This window comes from Lepisma saccharinum, chromosome 12, assembly GCF_977018435.1.
Source record: "Lepisma saccharinum chromosome 12, izLepSacc3.1, whole genome shotgun sequence".
Lineage (NCBI taxonomy): Eukaryota > Metazoa > Arthropoda > Insecta > Zygentoma > Lepismatidae > Lepisma > Lepisma saccharinum.
In genome coordinates, this window is record NC_139240.1 from 18,243,203 (window position 1) to 18,268,092 (window position 24,890).

Here is a 24,890-nt window from a genome sequence, read left to right on the forward strand (position 1 = left end):
CAACAGGGGTGAGAACCTGTGTGATGTACCGTTGGCTGTTCAATGTCCCTTGAATTCGTACGAGACGCGAACGAACACCTATGGCGATGGCACCCCATACCATGATACCCAATGAAGGCCCTGTGTGATGATGCATGAAGCAGGCGTCATGAAGCCTAGTGCCACGGTGCCGCCACACGTGTGTACGCCCATCATGATGTTGTATACAGAAGCGGGATTCATCAGAGAACACTACAGCATTCCACTCCGCCATCCATGCACGACAGTCTTGGCACCATCTCAGACGCAAACGCCTATGCTCTAGCGTCAGAGGAATCCGCAACAGTGGGCGCCGGGAAAAAATTCCCCGGTTCGCCAAACGACGAAGCACGGTTCGTGGGGAACTGGACGTTGTAAAACATCCCGTACTTCATGCGCAATCCTCGTTGATGTGGCCGTTCTCTCTGTAAAGGCCATGCATATCAGACGTCTGTCCTCTTGTTCCGTCGTCCGACGCGGACGTTGTGAACCTCTACGTTGCCTCTACAGTGCCTTCCTGGACCCACTGGTTCCATACACGGATCACTGTGGATGCATTCCGTCCTACACGGGCACCGATCTCACGGTAGGATAATCCGCATTCACGGTATGCAACAATTCGGCCGCGATCAAACTGGGAAACCTGCTGGAATCGCTGCCGTATTCGACGACGTGGCATTGCTGACCGATTTTAACACACTACACTCACGACCATGCACTTTCACTGCTCGTCTGCACCTATCTGACCTGCTACAGGTACCACTTACCAGATGGCATGGCAGGCGCACATGATGTATGACGGCCTTGAACACCTAATCATTTCCTTCTCCACCTCTCCTCTACACACTGTGCACATTTCGTCCGATTCCGATTACTCCTTCTGGGTGTTGCATTTTTAATGGCGAGCAGTTTAATTTCAAGTACACTATAATACTATAAATTGAATTGTTTATATATAATAGTGTTATATGTGACACAGAAATGAAAGAAACTGTTTGCAATGATTCTCAGACTTCTCTTATATATCATCAGAGACCGACAGAAGCATATCAGGTGAATAAATCTATTCTGTGGTAACTGAAGAAACCATACACTTGCCAGGTCATCTATTTTAGAGTGCTTTGTCTTTTAAACAAAAGATTCCTTTTTATGTATTCTATCATATTTTGGAGGAATGAATTTTATTCAGGCTGCTTAATTACTTGGAAACATAATCTGGCCTCCCTCTATTCTAACTGTAGTGACATGTTGATACTGTTATATGCCCACGATCATCCCTCCCTCTCCTTTTCATCTCTACATCTCTTTTCTCACATTCTCTTTCTTCTCCCCCCTCTGAAGAATATGTAACTCTTTGGTTGTCACCAATATTGTTTGTATTATTATTCTTGTCTAAGCAGTTGGTGGAGGTACAATCGACCCACATTGCTCCTCCCAAGAACTGTAGTAGCTCATAAATAATTAAAATATCCAAATGATTTTTAGTTTGTAATATGCGTTTCCCTTCTTTCAAATGTCTTTCAGTTTCATTTCTTGTATGTTTCATGGTTAGTATTCAAAGTATGTATTGCAAACAATTACACCTTCAAATGTTCTCTTTTGTTTATGTATAAGATGGTGGTCCCAAGAAGCCGTGGATTTGATGAACTGATGTGGTGCTTTCAGTTCCTGGTGATGAAAAAAAAAAGTCTGTGAATCATTTGGAAATAAGATGTTGCAATTTCTGTACAGAGTATATCCAGATTATATATTTATGTATATTGCAATAACAGCAGAAAAGTTTGAAATATGGGTATCATGAAGGAAGTTTTCCATATGCGTTTCACATTAAGTTACATTAATATCCTCTGCAAAGCTGTACAGGACTTTTGTCATTTCTTGCAGGGACGAATGATTGTGCTTGACCTGATGTCAGAGCTGGTACCACAATACACCAGACTGAAGTCGTATTATGGGCAGCCGTTTATTTGGTGCATGCTGCACAACTTCGGTGGAACCCTTGGTTTATATGGTGCTGTTGAGAATGTAAATAATGTGAGTACAGAAATCAGGTTACTGTAATGAAAATGAAATGGTTAGTCAATAAATAAAAGTTTTGAATAACAGTGCCATAGAGTCTTGATAATTCTAGCTTCAGTAATCTGATATTCCATATAATCTGAGGAGCAATGAACTACATAGAACAAAATCCAGAGGCGACACCTGCCGACGAATGTGTTATCCAGATGATAGCATAGCATTGCTGCTCAGAAACTATGCAAGAAGACACTTGACCATTTCTTTAAAAGTATATGTTCAATATTGTTTAAAATATTTTCCCCTAAAATCACTGTTACTACTGTACTGAGCAATATTCATAACTAGAGATGACCCAATATGAAATTTTGACCAATACCAATAAAGTATCAATATGAAATTTACTGATAACCTATACGATATCCTTCAAATTCCGATTCAGATTGGCCATTCAAGAAACTAAATGATTCACTGACCTTAATAAATCGTCTGATACCGATACATTATTGATTAATCTGCCCCATCCCTTTTCATAACAATAGTATATAGGACATCTGACTACCATGCGAGAGACCCGGGTTCGATCCCTGGCAGGGGATCGAACCACCTGTTCAAGTGGCTTCGGCACCCACCCAGCATCGTATAAAGTGGGTACCTGGAGGAAACTCTGGGGGGTAAAGGTGGCCAGGGGCATGGTGCTGATCACATCACCCCCATCTTCGACCGTAACCAAGGAAGTGTGGGGCCTTTAACTCCACACCCCCTATACGCCTTCATGGCATGGTGCAAAGCACAGGGGAGCACTTTACCCTTTTTTTTAGTACATACGTATATATGTATATCCCATTTTTCACATGCTGTAGTTTTTTTGTTATATTCTTTTCTGCTTTCGCATTTCACCTTCACCATTTTAAGTGCGAAGATAAACAGAAGTAGTAGATAAACCACAACAAATATATTTTTGAAACGTGTTATTTATTATAGTTTCCAGGTTCAATATTTTCTTCCCCCAAAAATTCCTACAACGCAGCGAGCATCATGATACCCTCTTCCTCCCTCTGGGCACTCCTGTGCCAGTCACTTGCTTATCTCAACACAGTGAGATTTTGGCACTCTTAAATATACAACATAATTTCCTTTTCACTTAACATCATTGGACATACGTAATCCGTTAAACTCTGTAAATGCATTGCTTTGGTTTCGAAATTTTCTTACTTCTATTAGTCTGACACCTAATCTTGTTTTGTTTACTCGCAATGATTTTTTAACTCAATGTGGCCACTAATCAATTTCATGAAGCTAAATGAAAGCAGTAGTGTGTCCAAGAGACCAGCGATCGTTAGTTCTTTCTATCATTTGTGTTGAAATGAAATAAGCCTGTGTCGGGTAATCTTACATGTAGTTTTAAATAGAATATTGGTTAGGAAAAATCGCAACATTTTTTTTCCCTTGTAAAAATGAATTTGTTTATCATTCATAGCAAAACGATTTGGAGATATGAGTGATTCATCATTTAAGAATAACATCCAGTTTTCCTTAGATTATTCCATAGCCTGAGGTTTTTGTAATTCGAGTTAGTTTCTGTCCTGTCAAACTTGAATTATCGGAACTCCACCATGCTTGTAAATATCATGGAAAAAATTATTTCCTTCTTGATGTCATTATAGTTTTACAATAAAATTGTGTAATCTTGTCCAATATTTCTATAAATAGCTTGTAGTGTAGTAGGAAATTCTGTAATTTTGTTTATGTTATAATAAATATATAAAATAATCCATGTACCACAGTTTTAGGTCAAATGTATTGCTGTCACCTGCTTAGAAATGTTAAGAAAATTAATGGTAAATTTTGTTTCAATACTTTATCAGTATAACATGGGTCCGGTCCGTTTTCGCTATCTAACATTAGAATAAATGTAATTCTTTCCATAGTTTAATTAATGTTGTTCTGCAGGGAGTGTTCGAAGGTCGAAACCTCGAGAACAGTACCATGGTAGGGATTGGTCTTACGCCAGAAGGTATAAACCAGAACTATGTGATGTATGACTTCATGATGGAAATGGCATGGAGGACAGAACCTGCCAACCTGACACAGTGGTATGTTCTTTAAATGTTGGCTTTATTAAAAACATAACAAAGATAGTGATTATAAATAAAGTGGAACCTCGATTTTATGTTCTTCAGAGGACCAAGCTGAAAAAAAAAAATTAAAATGCAGGAAAATGTAAAATTTGCTATGTCAAGACTATCAAGATTGAATGTATAATGTGGGAAAATGTAAAATCGTTGTTCCACTGTATTGCTAATTCTTGTCAGGTGGATTTTCCATGGCACATCCCCGTATTCTGTAATATATCAATTATTGACTTACGTTTGTCTTTGTAGGGAGGTGGAGGGCATCAACTGCTTTTCAACACTTTGTCCTTTGTTTTATTGTAATTACTGGTATCTCTTATGCCAATTGAAGAATCCTACACCTCCTCCCCCTTCCCTTACTACCACACCTACATTGTTTAATTAAACATTAGGGCCTCCCCAATGGCGTAGTGGCAATGTCATCACCTTGTAATCAGATCCACTATAATAAATAACTATAGAAGAAATATATATTACTATCCCTATAAATATTAAAGAGGTCCCAGGTTCAATACCCGTTAGAGGCACATAGTGGTTCTGATCGCACTTTAAACTGTAGATCCAGTCCCAATTAGCCTATCTGTGCATAAAGTGGACTTAAAACAAAAATTCAAACTTTAGTTGCTCACTTTATGTTTAAATTTCTTGAAGAATATAAATCGTAAATATGAATAAATAACAATAACAAGTACTCACTTCAACACGTCATAAGATTTGGTATCCTATATTTCACCACAATCTCGTGGCTTCATTAGGGATGATATTGAGGAACAGAGGTACTTTTATTTTGGAGACTGCAGTGGTAAGAGCATAAAAATAGGTGTCCACAGGAAGCTGTAGTACTACATATAAGACGTGATGTTCCTATGGAGGTTAAAACCTGTACTGTGCAGATCAGGTTTTAACCTCCATTAGAATATTACATTTTTACCCTTACCTTTATACAGGGTGGTGCATATATTGTGTCTACCAATGTCAGTTCGCAACTCTGTTGGAATGCAGGTGTGCATTCCAACAGAGTTCACCATGCTTATCTGCAAGTCTGGCAAATCAGTCTGCCACAGAATGTTCACCTGTTCAGACACGAATCGTGACAGTGAAGGCACTGATCTGAACGGGTTCCATTCATGAGACGCAGAAGGCACTGCACTGAGAAGCATCAGAGAATATGCCTACTCTGACCTGGAGACTGCTGTTTCTGCACGCTGCCATTGGCTTTCTATTGAATTGAGCCATCGTATCATGTTGTGACGCTCTGGCACAGATTGAAGGCATCATTGACTCTTGTCGAAGTGCCTGCTGTATTTAATGAATGGAACGAGTCATGTCTGAACAGGTGAACATTCCGTGGCAGATTGATTTGCCAGACTTGCAGCTGCCTAAGGATGGGAAACTTCTGTGCATACGCACCTGTGTTCCTGTATGTGATATTTCTTGTGCCTTTTATGTGTAGTATTACTTATAAAAGGCAAGGATTACTGTTGTACTGTACAGATTTTAACCTCTGTAGAAACATCACTAGCAGTGAGCTGATACTACTTTGAACTGATACCGATACCAATGCCGATACTCTCACCAATTCCCATCGATACCGATACTTGTATAATTCCAGTTTAAAATAACCGAGGCATACTAACTCATTACATCACATGCCTTTAATGACATTAAATAACTCCCAAACTATTCTCATGGAGCATTGTAACAGATGAAAATGTCTTGTGACATTTGGGTGGGTTTTCTTTATTTGTGTGTGTAGGTGTGTGTGTGTGTGTGTGTGTGAACGTCTCTCTAGACCCAGAGGATGCAAGGAAAGACATTTTCGAAATGTAGCAAGACTTTTTAAATTATTGCAGTTACACCAAAAATCGTTGGTTTGTGTCTCTCCTGCAATTTCTTGTAAACACTATTCATTCTTATCGTTTGGGTTAACCTGAAGAGAGATAAAAGCGACGTATAATATATGCATGTAAAATTAATAAAATAACGCTAATCTGGCCAGCTCTGATTATGCCCTTCTGTCCAGTATTCTGGCATTTGCAATAAAGAAGTCGCTGCGGTATCGGCTGATACCAACAGTCACATAAAAGACTTATGCAGAAGGAAAGAGCACAAGAAGAAACTGTTGAATCCACAACCCTTCCTCCCTGGCCTCCCCGATGGCGGAGTGGTAGCATCCTCGCCTTGTAATCAAGGGGTCTCGGGTTCGATACCCGGTGGAGGCACAAGTGGTTCGGATTCCACTTTAAACTGTAGGTCCAGTCCCGATTAGCCTTACTGTGCATAAAGTGGACTTAAAACACCAACTCAAACCAATCAAACCAAACCTTCCTCCCCGCTTGAATGTAGATAAATCAAAACAAATTCCACAGTGACCTTCACCCATCTTTCCCAAAACTTCATAAACATCTGACCCGGAAACAGCCCAGTATGGTAATGCTGGTTTTAAAAATGTCCATATTTCTTACCCCTGGAGTTTGCAAACAGGAATTGGAAATGAATGATTTATTTTATTTCCTCACAGCCTTTACAAGGTAGTTACATGCCTTTCAGAAGCTTTGGTGCAACTTTCACTTTACCCTGCCTTTGATCTTGTCAATCATCTGCTTCCCAGGAGGATGGGGGTTTGTCCAGTATTTCTCGGCAAGATTACATTCATAACATCTTTTGCGAGCTTTACAACCTGTCACAAGAAAGGGTGAACGAGCCTTTGAAAAAAACAAATGTTGCTCTTTGCCACAGTTCTAGCAAATCAAAAATAATGGTATCGGATAGTATTGGTGGAAAAATTTCAACCAACCGATACTTATCGGTATCGGCTCAGCCCAAAACATCACATTTTAACCCTTACAGCAGTTTTAATCTTCCTATGGACTCCCATTGTTATACTCCTTCCACTGCAGTCTTCAGTATGTGAATACTCCTGTTCCTTAACATCAACCCTGAAAAACCATGTGAACGTGGTGGAATATTGGATGCCAAATCTTATGACATTCCAAGGTGAGTACTTTTTATTATTGTAAGATGGCACCAAATCTAGGGTTCATTATTGTTTTAAGTAATATACTAACTTGTGAGTGTGAATATACACTTTATATAATCTAACATTCCTCTTTTAGGTTTTCAGACTACGCCAAAAGACGTTACGGACATGAAAATCCTGATTTGACAATAGCGTGGCAGAATTTAAAGGTATTGTGTAGTTTTTACATATGTGTCTAAAATTCTTACAAATGCTTTTTTAAGCAATCTGATTATTAGTGTTAGTGGTGATCCAATAATGATCACGACAAATCTACTGGATCAATTTATTTTCTTGTAATTGCATAGGAAAATGGCATTGAAATTTTTTATATATGGTTTACATGCAAATCATTTGGTGCGCATTGTAAATTGTAATTTTTATGTGTAGTCATGTTAATTGTTCTGCTTTTACTTTAATACCAGTGTTCAAGGTGCATGTACATTGTTAACTGTCATCATAAAGATTATTTAATAGACATGAGACGAGTGCTAAGCCGATAACACTTTGACTGTAACAATTAAATGTTTTTCAAAATATTATGGGCATCAATTTACCAGAATTTTGCTTTAAAATATTCAATGATTACATCAAAAAATGCCTGTTACAGAATCACAAAATACAGTTTTTTCACATAATATTGGTATAAAATCAATGGAAACTTCTAATTTTGCACAACTTCCAGGATTATTAGACTCCACAAAAGTGTTGTTCGACATTTTAGCAGACCCCACAAATGATCTAAATGTCGAGAAAATATTGGTAAATTAAATCCAACTGATACTTTCCAATACCGATACCACTGGTATCAGCTGATACCGATACATCGACATTGGTATCAGCTTAGTACTTCATGGGACACTAACCATTAAGCTATTGGAATCTGTCCATAATTTACTGATCTGATAGTTCTATAAATGGCCTATAGTTTACTGTAAAATTATGCTATATTGTTATATTTTTAATGAACCTGCACCTTGGTTTTGTAAATTTCTATTTGCACACTTTCTTTTTTCTGAAGTAGAACCCACCTGGTTGCACACATTAACTGAGAAGGTGAATCCACCATCCAGGGTGATCAAGGAATTTTGTAATTTTGTGGTAATTTTATGTCAGATCTTCATTCATAGGACAAGCATATTTAGTATATTTTCCTTACTTCTTATCTGTACTCGGTGCAAAATATTTATTTATAGAGTGAGAATAGAAACTTTTTGGGATTTCTCAAACTTCAATGTGAATGAGACTTCCCATGCTTCAAGTTTGTATGGGAGGCCCCAGAAGGCTTCTACATTTGCACTGTACATAAACATTTTACACTGAATTTAAAAAAATGATTCATTGATTTTTGTTATTTAAAATACATTATTCACACCTGGTACCCTTGTGTCGTACTACCCAGTCTGCCACGGAGGTCGAATTAAAAAAAGAAAAGTTTGTTTATTTGAGTTATATTTTAAGTCCATTTTATGCACAGGTAGGCTAATTCGGACTGGACCTACAGTTAGTTTAAAGTGGGATCCAAACCACTTTGTTTCTTCACCAGGTATTGAACCCGGGACCCATTGATTACAAGGACACAACACTACCAAAAAATAAGAGAAAGGAAAAAGCACTAAATGTGCATTGTTCATTGAACAGTATTAGTCAATTTTATATTGGTGTATAGTTTCATGTAAGCCTATATATAATTGTATGTCAAGCATGTAGTGAATTTTTTCTCAAATCTTTATTTTTTATTAAATCTCATAGCATACAGTGTACAACTACACTTCAGTGCATCGATTTCATGGCAAATATGTCATCTGCAGGAGACCAAGTCTAAGATTGAAAGCATTGGTATGACACACCTTCTTACTATGCATGTACTGCAGCATGGTAGATTCCAGGATATTTTATATGAGGGGCGAACTAAAAGTAATGAGCAACAATTTTTAAAAAATTAGAATCCATCAATACACGCAAACAAAGTAAATCATCGCAAAATATAGATTTTACTGAGCACGTTGGGGCAGTGTGATGTTATTAGCTTTGATCACATAAACGCAGGCAGTTGTTTTGAAATGGCTGACAGTGATGCTTGAGTGTGCATATGGAGATGAATGCATGGATGCTAACAGTATTAGAAGATGGGTAAAGCATTGTAAAGAAGGAAACAATAGCATCAAAGATCAGCCTAGGAGCAGTCACCCACCAACTGGCTTCACAGAATTCAACACGAAAAGCAGAGGGGTACATTCTGGTTGAAATTCTTGAACCTGGGGTAACCATAAATGCTCACCGATATATCCAAAGACTTCACAAGTTCTGTTGTGCATTGCGGGATAAACGTCCTGGAAAGAAAATCATCCTTCAATACGATAATGTACGCCCACACTCTGCTCAGGTCACTAAGGAGGAAATTTGGAAAATGAAGTGGGAACTTCTGCCTCACCCTCCCTACTGTCCTGATATTGCATCCTCCAACTATCATCTGTTCGGTTTTATGCAGAAACAGTTACAAGGCCAACACTATCAGACGACGGAGGACATACAGAAAGCAGTGTGTCAGTGTCTGTGAACAGCTCGAACGGAATTCTGCCATAAGGGTATTTTCAATCTTCCCGAAAGGTGGGGAAAATGCATGCAAGGAAATGGAAACTTTGTTGCAAAGTAAAGAAAAGTCTGTAGATTATGATGTAGTATGTTTTTCTTTAATAAAACAGAAACTTTGCTCATGAAAAATTGTTGCTCATTACTTTCAGTATGATCCTCGTACATAGGCAGAAATGCATGTGAAATTATACAGGCTTGACATAGGACAAAAATACTTCATTGTAAAACTTGTTATGTGCATAATTTTATTCAATATGAGTTTGTCTTCTAAATTGTGGGATTTGGCAATCCTTTGTGGATGCAGTCTGCCAGTTGTCTACTTTAAAATGTAAATTAATTGCATCAGGATTGTACAGAGGTTTACATGTGAAGTATTTTTTCCTATCTCTAACAACACCTTTATGTATAAAATGACTGATCTCTATATTTCAGACAGCATTTTTTTCTTAATTCTTTAATTTTATCTGTTGCATGTTTTGGAATGTTTTCAGGCCTCAGTATATAATTGCACCACATACTACATGAGCCATGGACAGTATATCATAGTTAATTTGCCAGGTCTGCGCATGACTGAGCCTGTAAGTTCATTGATGTGATGCTTATATGTTTTACTTTATGAGCAAGGGATAGCTTGTATTTGTACCCATTTTTGAGTCTGTAAGTTCATTGATGTGCTTACTTACAAGGGATAGCTTGTATTTGTACCAACTTTTGGCCATTCTCTCTGCTCCAGAGACAGTAATTTTTGGTGCTGAAAATTTGTATAGGCTGCTTATGGGATATTTGTGCTGTTTTGTACCAGTGGTCTTCGTTCGTTTCAAAATGAAGGTGGAACCACCCCTGTAAATGACAAATGGGCTGACACACACTAATCCAATGTCCCCACACATGGTAGCTTTTTAAAAGTTCGCTGACTCCTTACCTAAGGTGACCAGACACATACGTTCTAAAAACAGGACAGAGCATGGCGAAAAAGGAGGACACCGCAAAAAATGGCAACCCATTTTCCATTACTCATAATTAGGGCTAGAATGTTTATGACCTAAAAATCACCAAAATATGCAAAATAAAATATGCTCTTATGACCTAAAATTGTACAAAATATGCACTATAATTTGAAAAATATGCCCTTATAACTGAACTGTTTCAAACATGAATATCTAAATGCTGAGATATTTTCACATACATACTATTTTTACTTCACTTTATGGGCCCTGATTTGCAATGCACAATGAATACTTTCTGTAAATTTTCAAATAAAAATGAAAAAGATTTTGCTGCAGTCCAAAAAAAGAAACCCTCGAGTGAACATGGGAGTAAGAACGAATCCACTTCGAAGATGACTGTATATTTCTTGAAAAAGCGAAAATATGCTGACTATGGCCAAAAATCGATCAAAATATGTTCTATCATGCAGAAGTGGCCAAATATGCTAAAATATGCCCTTAAAAAGCACCTTAATTTAATTAGTTTCTTCACAATATGAATTTCTATATGTTTAGTGAACACATCGCCTTACCAAAAAAAAAATATGCTAAGTCATGAAAATACTAGTCCTACTCATAATTTAATGAATATAAAAAAAATCTTACCAACACTTTGCTCACAGATACTTTTCAGATGATCTCTTTCTATAACTTGCTTCTTACCTTTAAGCAAAGAAATCAATCTTCTAATCTGTTATTTAACAAAAGACAAAGAATATCTACTACAGTTTGAAGCACGGAATTTTACTCCTTTTCTAATTCTTGGATATTAGAATGAAATGTCCCCACAAGTGAATGCAAATGTAACAAGTAAGATTTGCTTTAACTTATTTCCAAAAAAACGAATTAAAATTTTAGGTAGTTTAGATTGGGTAGAGAATGATTTTAATGCCACAAAGATTTCTAGCACTCTTTCAACAGCAGGGCAAAGTGACAGCCACCTTACTCTCATCCGTAGGCCTCCCCGATGGCACAGTGGTAGCGTCGCCGCCTTGTAATCAAGGGGTCCCGGGTTCGATACCCGGTGGAGGCACAACTGGTTCGGATCCCACTTTAAACTGTAGGTCCAGTCCCGATTAGCCTTACTGTGCATAAAGTGGACTTAAAACACCAACTCAACAACAACAACAACAACTCTCATCCATGGCGCAACAGCCCTTGAAGGGCCAGGGCCTAGCAGAGCAGCTTTTCATTGGGTGACACGTGGTCAGCGCATCGGATCCCATCGCCACTGTTTTCTGGTTTTCGGACACTTTACCTCATATTCGTTTCTTCCATCCTTTAAAAGCTGGATATTGCCGGTCCCCGTGACGGAGTGGTTAGCACACTGCACCACAATGCCAGCGGTTCCGGATTCGAATCCCAACCGACCTGGGCATGGGTGTTCTTTGTGAATGTCTCTTCATCAAAATAATCCTATCATCCCTCTTCTACCTCTACCCATCTTCGCAATTAGCCAAAAGTGTCAGAAAAGCAAAGTAAAATAAACCAAATCAATCAATCGAAAAGGAACTGCACCGATTACATGCATTCCAACAGTCTCAAAGTGCGAAGCAACGATTTAGAATAATACTAATGAAAGTAATGACTCAGTCGGGAAAGTGATCGTGTTCACTTCCCAGATGCTAGGTGACCATTGCTCGAATACTTAGCGCACCCCAAGTGATATGCCTTAAATGATAATCGTTATATATGTGGAAGCATTCTCTATGGAGCACATTTGCTATGGTCGATGCTATACTCTTTCCAAAAAAGGACATTTACCGATTTCTAAAAAATCAGCCCGGATGCCGGACAGACACCTAAAAAGGAGGACATGTCCGGATAAAAAAGGACGTCTGGTCACCCTATCCTTACCATTTGCTCTTGAATGAATTAGATTATTTTACATCTCTATTCTGCCACTTTTGGCTAATTGCATCGATGAGTATGAGTGATGGCATGATGAAATTGACGAAGGGATACTCAAATAGAGCACCCATGCCTGTATTCAAACCAAGAACCCCTGGCATCATGAACACTCATTTCATCATTCATCATCATTGTTCTGATTAACCAAGAGGTAAAAAAGCAATGTGATTACCAGGACACGTATTTTGATGACATGTCATCATTTTTTCCTTATGTAGTGCTCTTAAGTATTACGAATCTCCAGTTATAAAAAATGTGAATTTTATTGTGCATTTTTTTGTCATATTTTCTATTTTTTTAAAGTTTTAGGTCATTTATTGTGTTTTAACGTCCTATTCTGGTCTTCTTTTTTTTTTTGCGTAATTGCAAAAAAGAAGTAATATAATTGCTACATGTTTTACTCACTGATTTTTAGCCAGGATCTAACATTTATCGCTTAGATCTCAGTAACAATGAAAACAAGAATTCTATCGCCACACGATTGTAGGAACAAAGCAACATGCAGCTCGACATGTTGAAAGTCGGTGTGTTTGCTACTTATTGTCACGGCACGCTTTTGATTCATTATTTACACTTTTAGATAGTGAAAGAAGAAGAAAGATAAAGAAAGTTTTCTTTTCTGTGTCCATAGTTTCATTCAGCCATGCTTAAAGTAAAGCCATCTATATCATGTCATTTAAGACAGGTTGTATCTGAATTTGGAGATTTTTTTTTCTAATGACGTAAAGTATTATTTTGTAAGATGTGCAAAACAAAGATATCGATGGAAAGAAGATTCATGGTGCAACATTCAGGTCACGATATACATATACGGCAGTACAACTCGCAAGTAAGAAGAAATCCACACAGCTTTTACTGCAACAAAGTATGTCCGTGAAGGAGTGTTGTCCAACAATAGTCGTTCCGTCACTTTCGAAAACCTTTCCATGCTGATTGTTACCTACTGCAATAATTCTGAATGATTTTTATATTTAAAATTCCCACATACACCTTGTAATTTCAGATCTAACATTACAAGAAGTATGAACTGTGCCATACCCTGAAATAAAGACAAAATGTTACAGATCATTTTTCAGATATTTTTAGATGATCAAAATCCAGGGTCCTAATGATTACATACAAATGATACAAACACACCATCATGTTTCTGACACAAGTTATCCAAAAGTAGCACAAAAAAAGGAAGTAAAATAAAGCAAATCAATCAATCTAGTCCATTTTGATATGTCACGTAACCACATGTAAGAAAAATATGTTGACTCCAAGGTGGCATCTGTCTTGGTACCATGGCTTATACTGTTTTCCCCCCCTCACCCACATTGTGTGTGTCAGCTTTTTTGTCTTTTATAGTGGCAGTTCCACACTTTTGGCCCACCCTGCATATTCAGTAACACATCTGAGACATTATTATTATTATTCACATTGATTATTTTGTAACAGGTAACATTTCACAATCTTTTTGTTTGCATCATGAGACCCAACGAAATTGGAAGAAAAACACTTGTGTCATATATTATATAGTTTGTTGAAACCTTCCTGAAGACACCCAAATGTCAACCTCACTTCCTCATAGGATACCCTGAACTGTATTTTGCAAAGTAAAAAGGCTCTGGCATTTGGACCCATGACCAGTATTATCCTCCATGGGACTTGTCCATATATGTGTTTGTGATTCTCCCTTCACCTATTTCATATTTTCGCCACTCATCCTCGTCTTTTCAATTAGCCAATAGTGGCAGAAAGACGAAGTAAAATCTTTCCTTCTTTCATCCAAGCACGGTGGATAAACTTTACGCCCAACTTTTGAAAAAGAAAAGTCATGCCTCCATAGAGAATCGAACCTACGATCACCCTCTTTATGGTTGGTTGATTTGGTGTTTTAAGTCCACTTTATGCACAGTAAGGCTAATCGGGACTGGACCTACAGTTTAAAGTGGGATCCGAACAACTTTGTACCTCCACCGGGTATCGAACCCAGGACCCCTTGATTACAAGGTGAGGTTGACAATTTAGCTGAGATTAATTTCAAAATATTTAAAAATTACCTCACCTTCTGTAATCACAAGATACAGTTTTTCCACATAACATTGATGCAAAATAAATGGAGACCAAATTTTTGCATAATTTCCATGATAACTTGACTCTGAAAAGCAATGAGCAGTATTTTTTGCAGACCCCACGAGAGGTCAAAATGCCCAGACAAGTATTGACCATTATCGGGGAGGCCTCATTGTTAAATCAGTCAACAACAAACAACCATCTTGGAACTGATTGGGGTATTACAACCAGCATTGTTAAAGGTCCAGGAATTTTAAATAAATTCAATTCCGGTCCAGGAAGAAAAATCGGCAAAGTATAAATGGATTCTGGATCGTAAAGAACCTTTTTATGTGTAAAGTATTTCAGTTTGGTCCAGGAACCTTTTTTCCAGGTCAATTTAAATGTGATCAAGGAACCTTTTTCCTGAATCAATTTAAATTAGGGATGGGACCGATTAATCGGTACTCTATCGGTATCGGCCGATATAGGCAAATCGGTTTATCGGTAAAATTGCCGATTATTTTACCGATCCGATATATCGATAAATATCTGATAATTTAGTTCAAAATTCTGCCATTTTGTTGTAATTTTTATGGATAATCTCCATGCCCTAATTTCTAAAAAAGTAAATGTCTAAATATGCAATTTCTTTTTCACAGCAGTCACCTTGAAACACACATTTATTAAGGAAGTCAATGAACCTTTCAGGTTCTTAAAGGACCATTTCTAATTTCAAATCGGATCGGTAGAATATCAGTATCGGTAAATTTTATATCGGTACTTTATCGGTATCAGCCAAAATTTCATATCGGCCCATCCCTAATTTAAATACAGTCCAGGAACCTTTTTCCCGGATCAATTTAAATAGGGTCCCAAATCCCATATTAAAGTGAAACAATACACAACCTTGGGCCGAATTTAAATTGTGCGAGAAAAAAGGTTCCAGTCCTGTTACAGAACCCATTAGAAACTATTAAAATGTATGGGTTCCAGGGCGTTTAGCAACCCTTACATCTAGGCCTCCACAATGGTGTAGTGGTAACATCGTACGTAGCCTTATAGTTAAGGGAGTCCTGGGTTTGATGCCTGGTGGAGGCACATGGCACAGTGGTTTGGATCCCACTTTAAACTGTAGGTCCAGTCCCAATTAGCCTTTCTGTGTATAAAGTTGACTTAAAGCAACAAATCAAAATCAAACTGTGGTATGATCAACTGAAATTGTAAAAAAGGGGCCCTCATGGGATTGCTGTGGTCCTCAACATATATAAATTCTGGTCTGTTGACAACAGTGACCCTTGTATGTTATGGGAGAATGTGTGTCAGTGAACAGTTTCCTTTATTTTGAGTTGACGTAATTCATTTTTTGAAAAAGCTGTGCCAAAAATAGACTCTACAATAAGAAATGAGTTTGTAAAGCTGGAAATTACTTCTTTTTAATATTTTTAAGTCAAAGAAGTTTCACATTCATAAATTGTTTGTCCTTTATAAATTGGAAACTTGAAAGAAAGAAAGGACTTGCGTAGATATAACGGAATCATTCATTAATGAGTGTTTCTTGAAGTTTTATTCTATTTCTTCCATCTCTTTAATGGATGGACTTTTGTTGTTTCTGTTAGCAGCTGAACTAACGCAAACTCCAAATAATTCAGTATTCATTGGCACTGTTTAATGGTGCGTGCAGGGTGTAAGGGGTGTCCTTCTGAGAAGGCACCCAAATGTCAACCTCACTTCCACATAGTACACCCCAGTAACTGCTTTTTGCAGGCCAACGATGCTCTGTCATCTGGACCTACAGCCAGTATAATCATCTGTAGGGCTGTGTCTTGTCCTTGTATGTGCTGAGTGCCACTTTACTGCCTCAGCTTTTAAGCTAGGTAAGGAGATTTTAGTCCTCAGATACATGTATCGATTTCAGTTATGGTAAGAGACTGGGCCCTGTGTAATGTGATGGGTGCAAATAGCGTAAGTGCTGATGGACCCAAAATTTATATTTCAATCCATAATGGTTTGTGCTTCTGTTAACCCATTTCTCGCTAACTTTGCAGATCTACAACACCCCAAAAAATATTCTTTCAATCATATTAAGATGATGACTTTTTCTTAATTTTGTGTTATTAGCATCACATAAGTCCATTCATCATTATGTTGCTTCAAACAGTGCAATAAGTGTTCATGTGCTGGTATTATTACACTACAAGAAGTAGTATTTTTTTCTGTTGTCGTCATGTTTTCGATATTTTTTTTTACCTGGCAACACTCTCATATTTGAAACCTTGTGTTCCATGCAGGGTGGATAAAAATCATAATTTTTATTTTATAAAATCATTATAGATGATTTTTTTTATTTAAATCGATTTTTGATTTTTTAAAAAAACATGCTTAAAATTGCTTGTGTGGTTTTTATCATCATACATAAAAACATATGATTTTTTATAGAAAGGCTTTTTCTTGTTAATGGCCCTGTAAAATATTTTAATAGTTTGATTAAAGCAAATAAAAAAATATATGTAAATATACATTTTCTTTTTCTGATACGGTATATATGAACCTACTATGGAAATGTTTGTTGAGTGTGTTAACAAAACTATAATAATTTCAGTAACTTTCTTCCAGTGGAAATAAAACATTCTGGATGTACTCTATAATTGTAACTTAAAATATTTTTGTAGCTGAATTTTGGCAATTTTTTAATAATCGTTTACAAAATATCAGCTGCCATGTTTATTTGCAGTTTAATAATAATGACACTATTTACTGTTTAACATCCTTAGTATTTTGTATATTTTTCTACACAAAATGTTTGCTATTTTTGCCAATATAATTTATTGAATTTTAAATCAAGATAAATTTAAGTGTGTTTACAATTTACACATTACATATAAGCTTCACACCAACAGTACATATATTATGTTTCCTTTGTTTTTCTCCTTAGAGGCTAATAAGCACCATTAAATGATCACAAGATGAATGTACTTGCACCAAAAGTGATTCTGATATCTTCAAAATCCTTATGTGCATTATTGTATAAATTATTTATTTAATGTGATTTAAATCCACTTTGGTTCAATGTGGTTGTGTTTGTTTCATTTCCTGCTACAAACTACACTGCAAGGAATTCACCCCTTGTTTCATTTATTGCAGTAATTTTGATATATTTATTAGTGTACCATATATGCAATGTCAGCATACAAGCTAAAAAGAAATCAGTTACAACTTTCTATCTAGGAATCTGTCCTAACACATACATGCTGCATTTCTGATACAACGACTATGTATCGTGGAAAGTTGATCACACTCGATAAAGCATTAGCCAACCTCCATGAAAAAGTTGTTAGCACAGCATGATACGAAGCCAGGAGTCCTGGGTACGAATCCTGGCCTGGGCATGTTTGTTATTTGTGAGTGTCTCTTCATCAATTTCATCATATCATCACTCATCCTCATCTTTGCTATTAGCTAAAAGTGGCAGAAAAGTGAAGTAAAATAAACCACACCAATCACTCGAGCATTACAAATTCATCCGATGTGGAAGCAAGCATTGTTGTTCTTCCTCCAGAGGCATCAGAATTTTACAGATAAAGAAAATAGCCGATGACGAGATGATTGCAGCTAACAACTTCCCCTTTGACACAGTAGGGGAAAAATAAATACATACTCAATCTGTAACAATGGATGATGATCAGCAGTCAACTGACAACAATAAACAGCCAATTGTTGAAGAATACACAGTCAACTTCAAGAAATAAATTCCATTGCTAACATTTTGAGGTGCAGTATGGAGAGAATTCCTATGTGCCAGAAATTGTCAGATTGCAATTTGTTACTGGACGACCAAGTCTTTTTGCCTCCTCTGCCAGGAGATGTTGGGACACTTTTAGAAAAGAAAATGATAATTGCAAGAGACAAAGGTGTCACATTCAAATGCAATTTGTGTACAACCTTTTTCTCAGAAGTGCACAGAAGATTTCCAAAAATCGTAATCAAAGAAATTGTGATATCACATAGAGAGTTTTAAAAATGCATATGTAAAAATGTGTCATGATCCAAAAGTAATTCAAGATTCAATGTTCGTTGTTTTATTTATTATAAAAATTCTGTAAAAGTATAATTGAAACTACTATTAGTGCTTATGGTATATAATGTTACTATTGTTCTAAAGAATAAAAATTGCAATTGAGTGCTCCATATATGTGTTAATATTCCTTTATATTGATAAAATCTTCTCAAAAAATGTGATTGTATGTTTCAGTGAGAATAAAATCATTTTCGTAGAAGGCAAACAAATCTTTTCCCATTATAAAATTTTTATACCTCATTTCGCTGACGTTGCATGTATGCAATGCCCAAATTCTCATAGTTATCCTATATATTGAAACAAAATTAAATTTGTTTTGCATTATCAGTGCCTTGAACAGTAATCTAATATGAAGTTAAAGTAATGCAGCTAAAACTTCGCAGCAAAAAAAGTGGGATAAATAAACATTATACTTGTAGCATATTTTAAGATCATGTTAAGCCTGTTTTATGTGCATTCTTGATGTTTTGTACTTATTTTACAGATTTGGTACAATGCTGATGATGTCATAGCTGCGTGGGATCACTTCATAATCCCCTCCTCCGAGCTGAATGACACTGCAACGTATCGACATGACCTTGTCGATATCTCACGGCAAGTTCTCCAGATTCTTGGAAGCTATTACTACACAGACATTGTGACTGCTTACAAAAATGGTGATTTTCCTGCATTCCAGTAAGTATATATCGAACGCTTTATTTGCTCTGCGTCTCACATGATTTTTGTTAACATCTCTTGGAGTGGAAAAATGCTTTGATTCACAATGATCATGGTCAAAGTAGTCTTCTTCAGGAAGGAAGGTCGAGTTAATTGTACCAAAATATAAAACACAGTATTTACTGCTCTTCTGTTTGATTGATGGAGTTCGTTTATTTTACTTTGTTTCTCCTCCACTTTTGGCTAATTGCGAAGATGAGGATTAGTAGTGATCTGAAATTGAAGGGACACACACAGAGAACATCCATGCCCAGGCCAGGATTAATACCCAGAACCCCTGGAGTCCTAGCATGTTGTGCTAACCACTCCACCATGGAGGTTGGTTGCTGTTCTATATTGTCAAGGTCTGCCACAGACTACTAGCCAGAGGCGTGCCCTGGAAGCTGAAGAGAGTTCATCACAATGTTCCTAAATATTTTAGCATCAGGTATTACCAGGAAAACCGCCTCCTAGTGTCAGCTACAAAACGTTTCCTATTCAAACAAGGATCCGCAGAGATGGATAGGGTGTTAATTGAATTAGGGTTTTCTTTTAAGTCCACTTTTTACTCTAACCAGGACTGGACCTATAGTGTAGGTTGGAATCCAAACCACTATGTTCGTCTACCGGGTATCGAACCCAAGACCCTGTGATTACAACATAACGGCATTACCACTATGTAGTCAGGATGCCCTGATAGGGCAGTTAATTAGTGGTATGAGTGGACAGGAGTGTGCAGGATGTGCAAGGACAATAAGCTGATGTGATACATTCCAAAAATATCTAGAACTGTACACTCAGCCATAGAAGTTCAATAGAATAATGGAAGAGATTAGAGCAGCGGAAGTCTTGTCTTTCACCAATACCTCCAGTTTGCATCCTTGCACTATGAAAGTGTAAAGTATAACAGTTCTCCAAACTGGGAAGTTGGCTAAGCCGATACTACAGGGAACACTCTTACCAATTCCCACCAATACCAGTACCAAAATTGTAGCAATAGAAAGTTGTTCAAAATATCGATTAATATTAGTGGATGGGTATTCCAGTCCAATTAAAGCATCAATTTACCAGAAGTTTGCTTCATACATGAGAATATTAAAATACCTGTTATACAAACACACGAAACTGAATTGGCCTCTTGCACTGTTTCTGAGGAAGTTTTTAGTCTATCCTTTCCTTTTTAATGTGTTGTGGATGTCTTGTGCAGGTCCCTTTCAATCTTCCACCTTTAACCTTTCTCAAGAGGCTCTTTACATACATTTTTTTAACTTTAAAGTAAGGGTGCAAATTAACCATGTGTGCCGATGCTCCTAAAAATTTTGATTCTTTCATTCATTCATTCAATACTCACTATTGGTGTAAAATGAATGGAAACTTAATTTTTTCAATTTCCAGGCTAATTAGACTCCACGAAAGCATCATGTGGCATTTTTCAGACCCCGCGGAAAACAAAAATGCCAGAAAAGTATTAGCTATACTGAATGCAACTCCATCTGGCAAATGGAAAACATTGAATCAGCAATCAGTTGAATTTTCTTCGACTGAAATCAGGTATTTTCGAGTCACAAGGTACCGAACGTTGTTCGCAGGATGAAACAAATGGGTGTTGGGTCCACCGCATGTTGCCAAACGTACTGTAAAGCACGAGAGAGTCTTCTCGGGCAACGATATTTCCAGCATCAGAAATCAGCGGGATGTTAATGGTACAACTGCACATGGTCCTACATGAGGGAATTTCACATGCAAACACTCTACAGACACGCAAGTAGACAACTGGCAAAAACAGAAGTGTGCTTGGCAACGTTGCTTCGGGAGAGCGATGTGATCCCTTCAGCTTTTACTTTGCAAATGAGTTTTTTGTCACCCAACAAGCCACACACCCCCAAAGACGATAGGGGGACAGAAAGGGCCAGAAATAGCCAGTTGGAGTTGCATTCAGTATAGTATTCGTAAATAAAATTGAACTGATGCTTTCTGATACCCAAACTGATTGCCCAAAACTGACACATCAGCATCAGTATTGTCTCTTGATTTCCATTTCAATAGACATAGATCAAAATAGGTAAAATTCACTTTCAATTCATCAGCATCACCTTTTCATAAGTAAAGTAATTATTGGTGTAGGCATGTAATGGATTTTCACTTTTATGCCACACAGAAGTCCCATTGTTTTGTAATTCAGCATGTCCGAAAAGAGGAACTTCGTGGTTTCAGCCCCTGAATGGTGGTTAGGTAAGATGGGTGGTGAAAGGAGAATGAAATATACAGGGACAGCAACACGAATCCCACATGAACTTATACTGGTTGTGAGTCCACACAACTTGCTACAGTGCTTTTTCAGACACCCTGTAGTTTAATTCATTACGTAATATCTAATTTTTCATAAGTCCATGCTTTCATACCACTAATTCTTTTTCCGATCTGGAACTCACAATAACAGAATAAGTTCATTTGATTCTACACGATACTGATTATGTTATGTGACGGACAATTGTTAGTGTATATAAAAAGAAAAAGTACAGTAGAGTCCCGAGATGGGACTGAAACTATCTCCAATCACAAAGAACTTAGCCTGTATGGAATAAGCTAGAGACAAAAGGCGATAACAATATACTATAACATAGAACTACAGTATGTGAAAAATGGATATGAGGTATTGAATATTGCACTTACATTGCTCAATACATAGTAACAATTATGTTAGGGAAAAATAGTTAAACTTACACTTTAAAGAAATGGCCACGTCTTCTTCTTCAGGTCATTGCAATATTCCTGTTCACATAGCCTACTTATCTGAACATTTGTGAAGCTCGGATATTTTTTGTCTTGTATTATCGAGACTCTGCTGTGAACTCCTTTCTTAAAATATGGATGGGAAAGAACGATATTGTAATAAATCTTTAATAATTATAATAATGCAAGTTTATGAACTGTAATACCACATATTTATGTTTTTTGTGTGACAGAGAGAGTTCTACAATGCTTCTGAATCTTCTCTATGACCTGGATGCATTACTTAGCACTGAGAAATCTTTTCTGCTTGGGGATTGGTTGAACTCTGCAAAAAATTGGGCTTACACGGGACAGGTAGGTTTATTGTATTATGCAGTATATCTGAAGGTATGACTGCTATTGAAGATAATTGTACAACTTACATAAAAGATCAACTGATATTTTTTCCCAAGTCCAAAAAATCCTGGAAATTATGAAACAGAACTGCCAAAAGTGGATTTCATGGTGATAGTACAACTGTTGGAATTCTTAGGCAAAAAAAAGTATCATGGTGTGTTGTGGCAATGTTTATAACAATTTCAAATTGATATTTCTAAAACATGGCTTTTTATTTCTCTTTAAAAAAAATGCACATGGATATGTAATGAATTGATAAAGAAAAAGAATAATAAATTTCTAGGTAGCAGAGGAACATAATTTTTACTATTGCTTGAAAGTGACATAAACTCAGCACTAGTTATTGTTTTGAAATCTGAAACATTATTGCTAATCTGCACATTTTTGCTACTGTAGTAAATAGATACTTATTCTTGGAACTTATGCTGGTAAACCCCACTGGCAAAGTCATTTTTCAATTTTGTGTGACATTCTCAGAAGGTAAAATACACAAAAACAGATTGAAATACAAGAATAGCTAACTTTTGCTCTATTTCTTTTGAATATTACCTCTGTGCCCTCAAGAGTCACATGAAATCCAGCCATTTGATTTGGCATGTTTAAGACAAAGTGTTTGAAATGTCTTGTTTTAAATGTTTAAAACACACCCCTCTTTTATGTAAGGGTTCAAAACACTTTTATAATTGAAACAGTTTTGTTCTGCACTTAATGTATCGTGGCCACGGTGGCTCAGTCGGTAACGCGTCCGACTACCATGCTAAAGGTCCCGGGTTCGATCCCCGGCCAGTTCAAATCCGGCAACTTTTCTAACGTTGGAAGCGGCCCCGGCACCCACCCAGCATCGAATGACATGGGTACCTGGGGGAAACCCTGGGGGGTAAAGGCAGTCAGGGGCGTGATGCCGATCACATCACCCCCACTCACGACCGGATCAACAAAGTGTGGGGCATTACCCCCACACCCCCTATGGCATGGTGCTAAGCACAGGGAAGCACTTTACCTTTACCTTTTTTTACTTAATGTACAGGGTGGGCGAAAAGTCCCTTTACATGTTAATAGCATCGTACAGTTAGACATGTATATAAACATTTTTATGAATGCAAAAACAATATATTTTAACTATTGTTGAGCAGATTGACTCTTTATTATTATTAACATTATTGTTGTTCTGTTACAGATTGTTGAGATAAGAATTTCCCGTTATAAGAAGTGCACACTGACGTTGTTGATCAATGAACCTTGAACCTTTGTAACAATGTTAATATGTTATTCACAATAAATGTTAATGTTAACCAGACATTGTTTATTCAAAATAAATGTTGAAATTTAACAAAATATACTGTTTTGTATTCATAACAATGTTTATCTACATGTCTAACTGTACTATGCTATTAACATGAAAAGGGACTTTTCGCCCACCCTGTACATTGTTGTTAGAGTCAATGCATTTTGTAACATTCACGATAAAATATATTTCGGAAAGCATGGGGATAGAGTTGAACCTTCTTGAAAAGCTTACATGCGAGATTTAAGAGTAGCGTAAACATTTTAAGAACTTAGTCAAGTGTTTAGTTTATGACTAGAAACACAGCCCTTTCTTGGACGATTAACAGATTCCTTATTAATCATTATTCTTACAAAATAAATCTTCTTGGCATTATGTTTTAAACATTTTATTTGTTTCTTTTTAATTTTTCCATGGTGCCTTTTTATGCTTATGTGTACTTTGTCTACTGACAAGGTAAAGCACGTCTGTCTTGCTTGTCTGTAAGGAGGAACAAAAGGAAATGAAATGCATCAGACATATAAACAGAACTGTTCAAAATCTGTTGTTTGCTGAGTATGTGGTATTAGAAGTTATTTATGTGAAGGTAAAATAAAGAATATTATCCTTTCGATTCCTTTTACCCTCAGGAGGAAGAACTCTTCGAGTTCAATGCACGCAATCAGATAACACTCTGGGGACCCAAAGGGGAAATTCGAGATTACGCTAACAAGCAGTGGGCAGGTAAGAAACTAAACTAAATTGTTTTCAATCTTTGCATTTGTCTTCAAGCAGGAAATTTCACTGTGATGATCATAAGTCATATCTGTAATTATGCTCATGCTTGGAAATGTTATGAATTTCTCAATCCTCTTGTTCATAACAACTTTATGAAAAACATTGTTAGAAACACAGATATAGTTTGCAAAAGATTACTCTTCCATGTTTCCACATAACAACCTTGAATGTAAAACTGTAATAATGCCAGATGAAGTTGTATATTTTT

The 24,890-nt window shown here is 36.9% G+C and overlaps 1 protein-coding gene across 8 annotated transcripts in view; it reads left to right on the top strand.

Annotated features, from left to right (window-relative positions):
* Positions 1-24,890, top strand: part of Naglu (N-acetyl-alpha-glucosaminidase) — a 78,529-nt gene that overhangs the window by 48,109 nt on the left and 5,530 nt on the right. For 6 of the 8 annotated variants that reach the window (XM_083133113.1, XM_083133119.1, XM_083133116.1 and 3 more), the window contains exons 11-17: positions 1,903-2,052; positions 3,988-4,130; positions 7,286-7,358; positions 10,275-10,361; positions 19,280-19,470; positions 22,458-22,578; positions 24,535-24,628. In XM_083133113.1, the coding sequence (XP_082989239.1) occupies positions 1,903-2,052; positions 3,988-4,130; positions 7,286-7,358; positions 10,275-10,361; positions 19,280-19,470; positions 22,458-22,578; positions 24,535-24,628 (859 nt within the window). Of the gene's footprint in view, positions 1-1,902; positions 2,053-3,987; positions 4,131-7,285; positions 7,359-8,940; positions 9,028-10,274; positions 10,362-19,279; positions 19,471-22,457; positions 22,579-24,534; positions 24,629-24,890 lie in introns of all 8 variants that reach the window. The other 2 variants (XM_083133114.1, XM_083133120.1) reach the window with 1 other exon arrangement.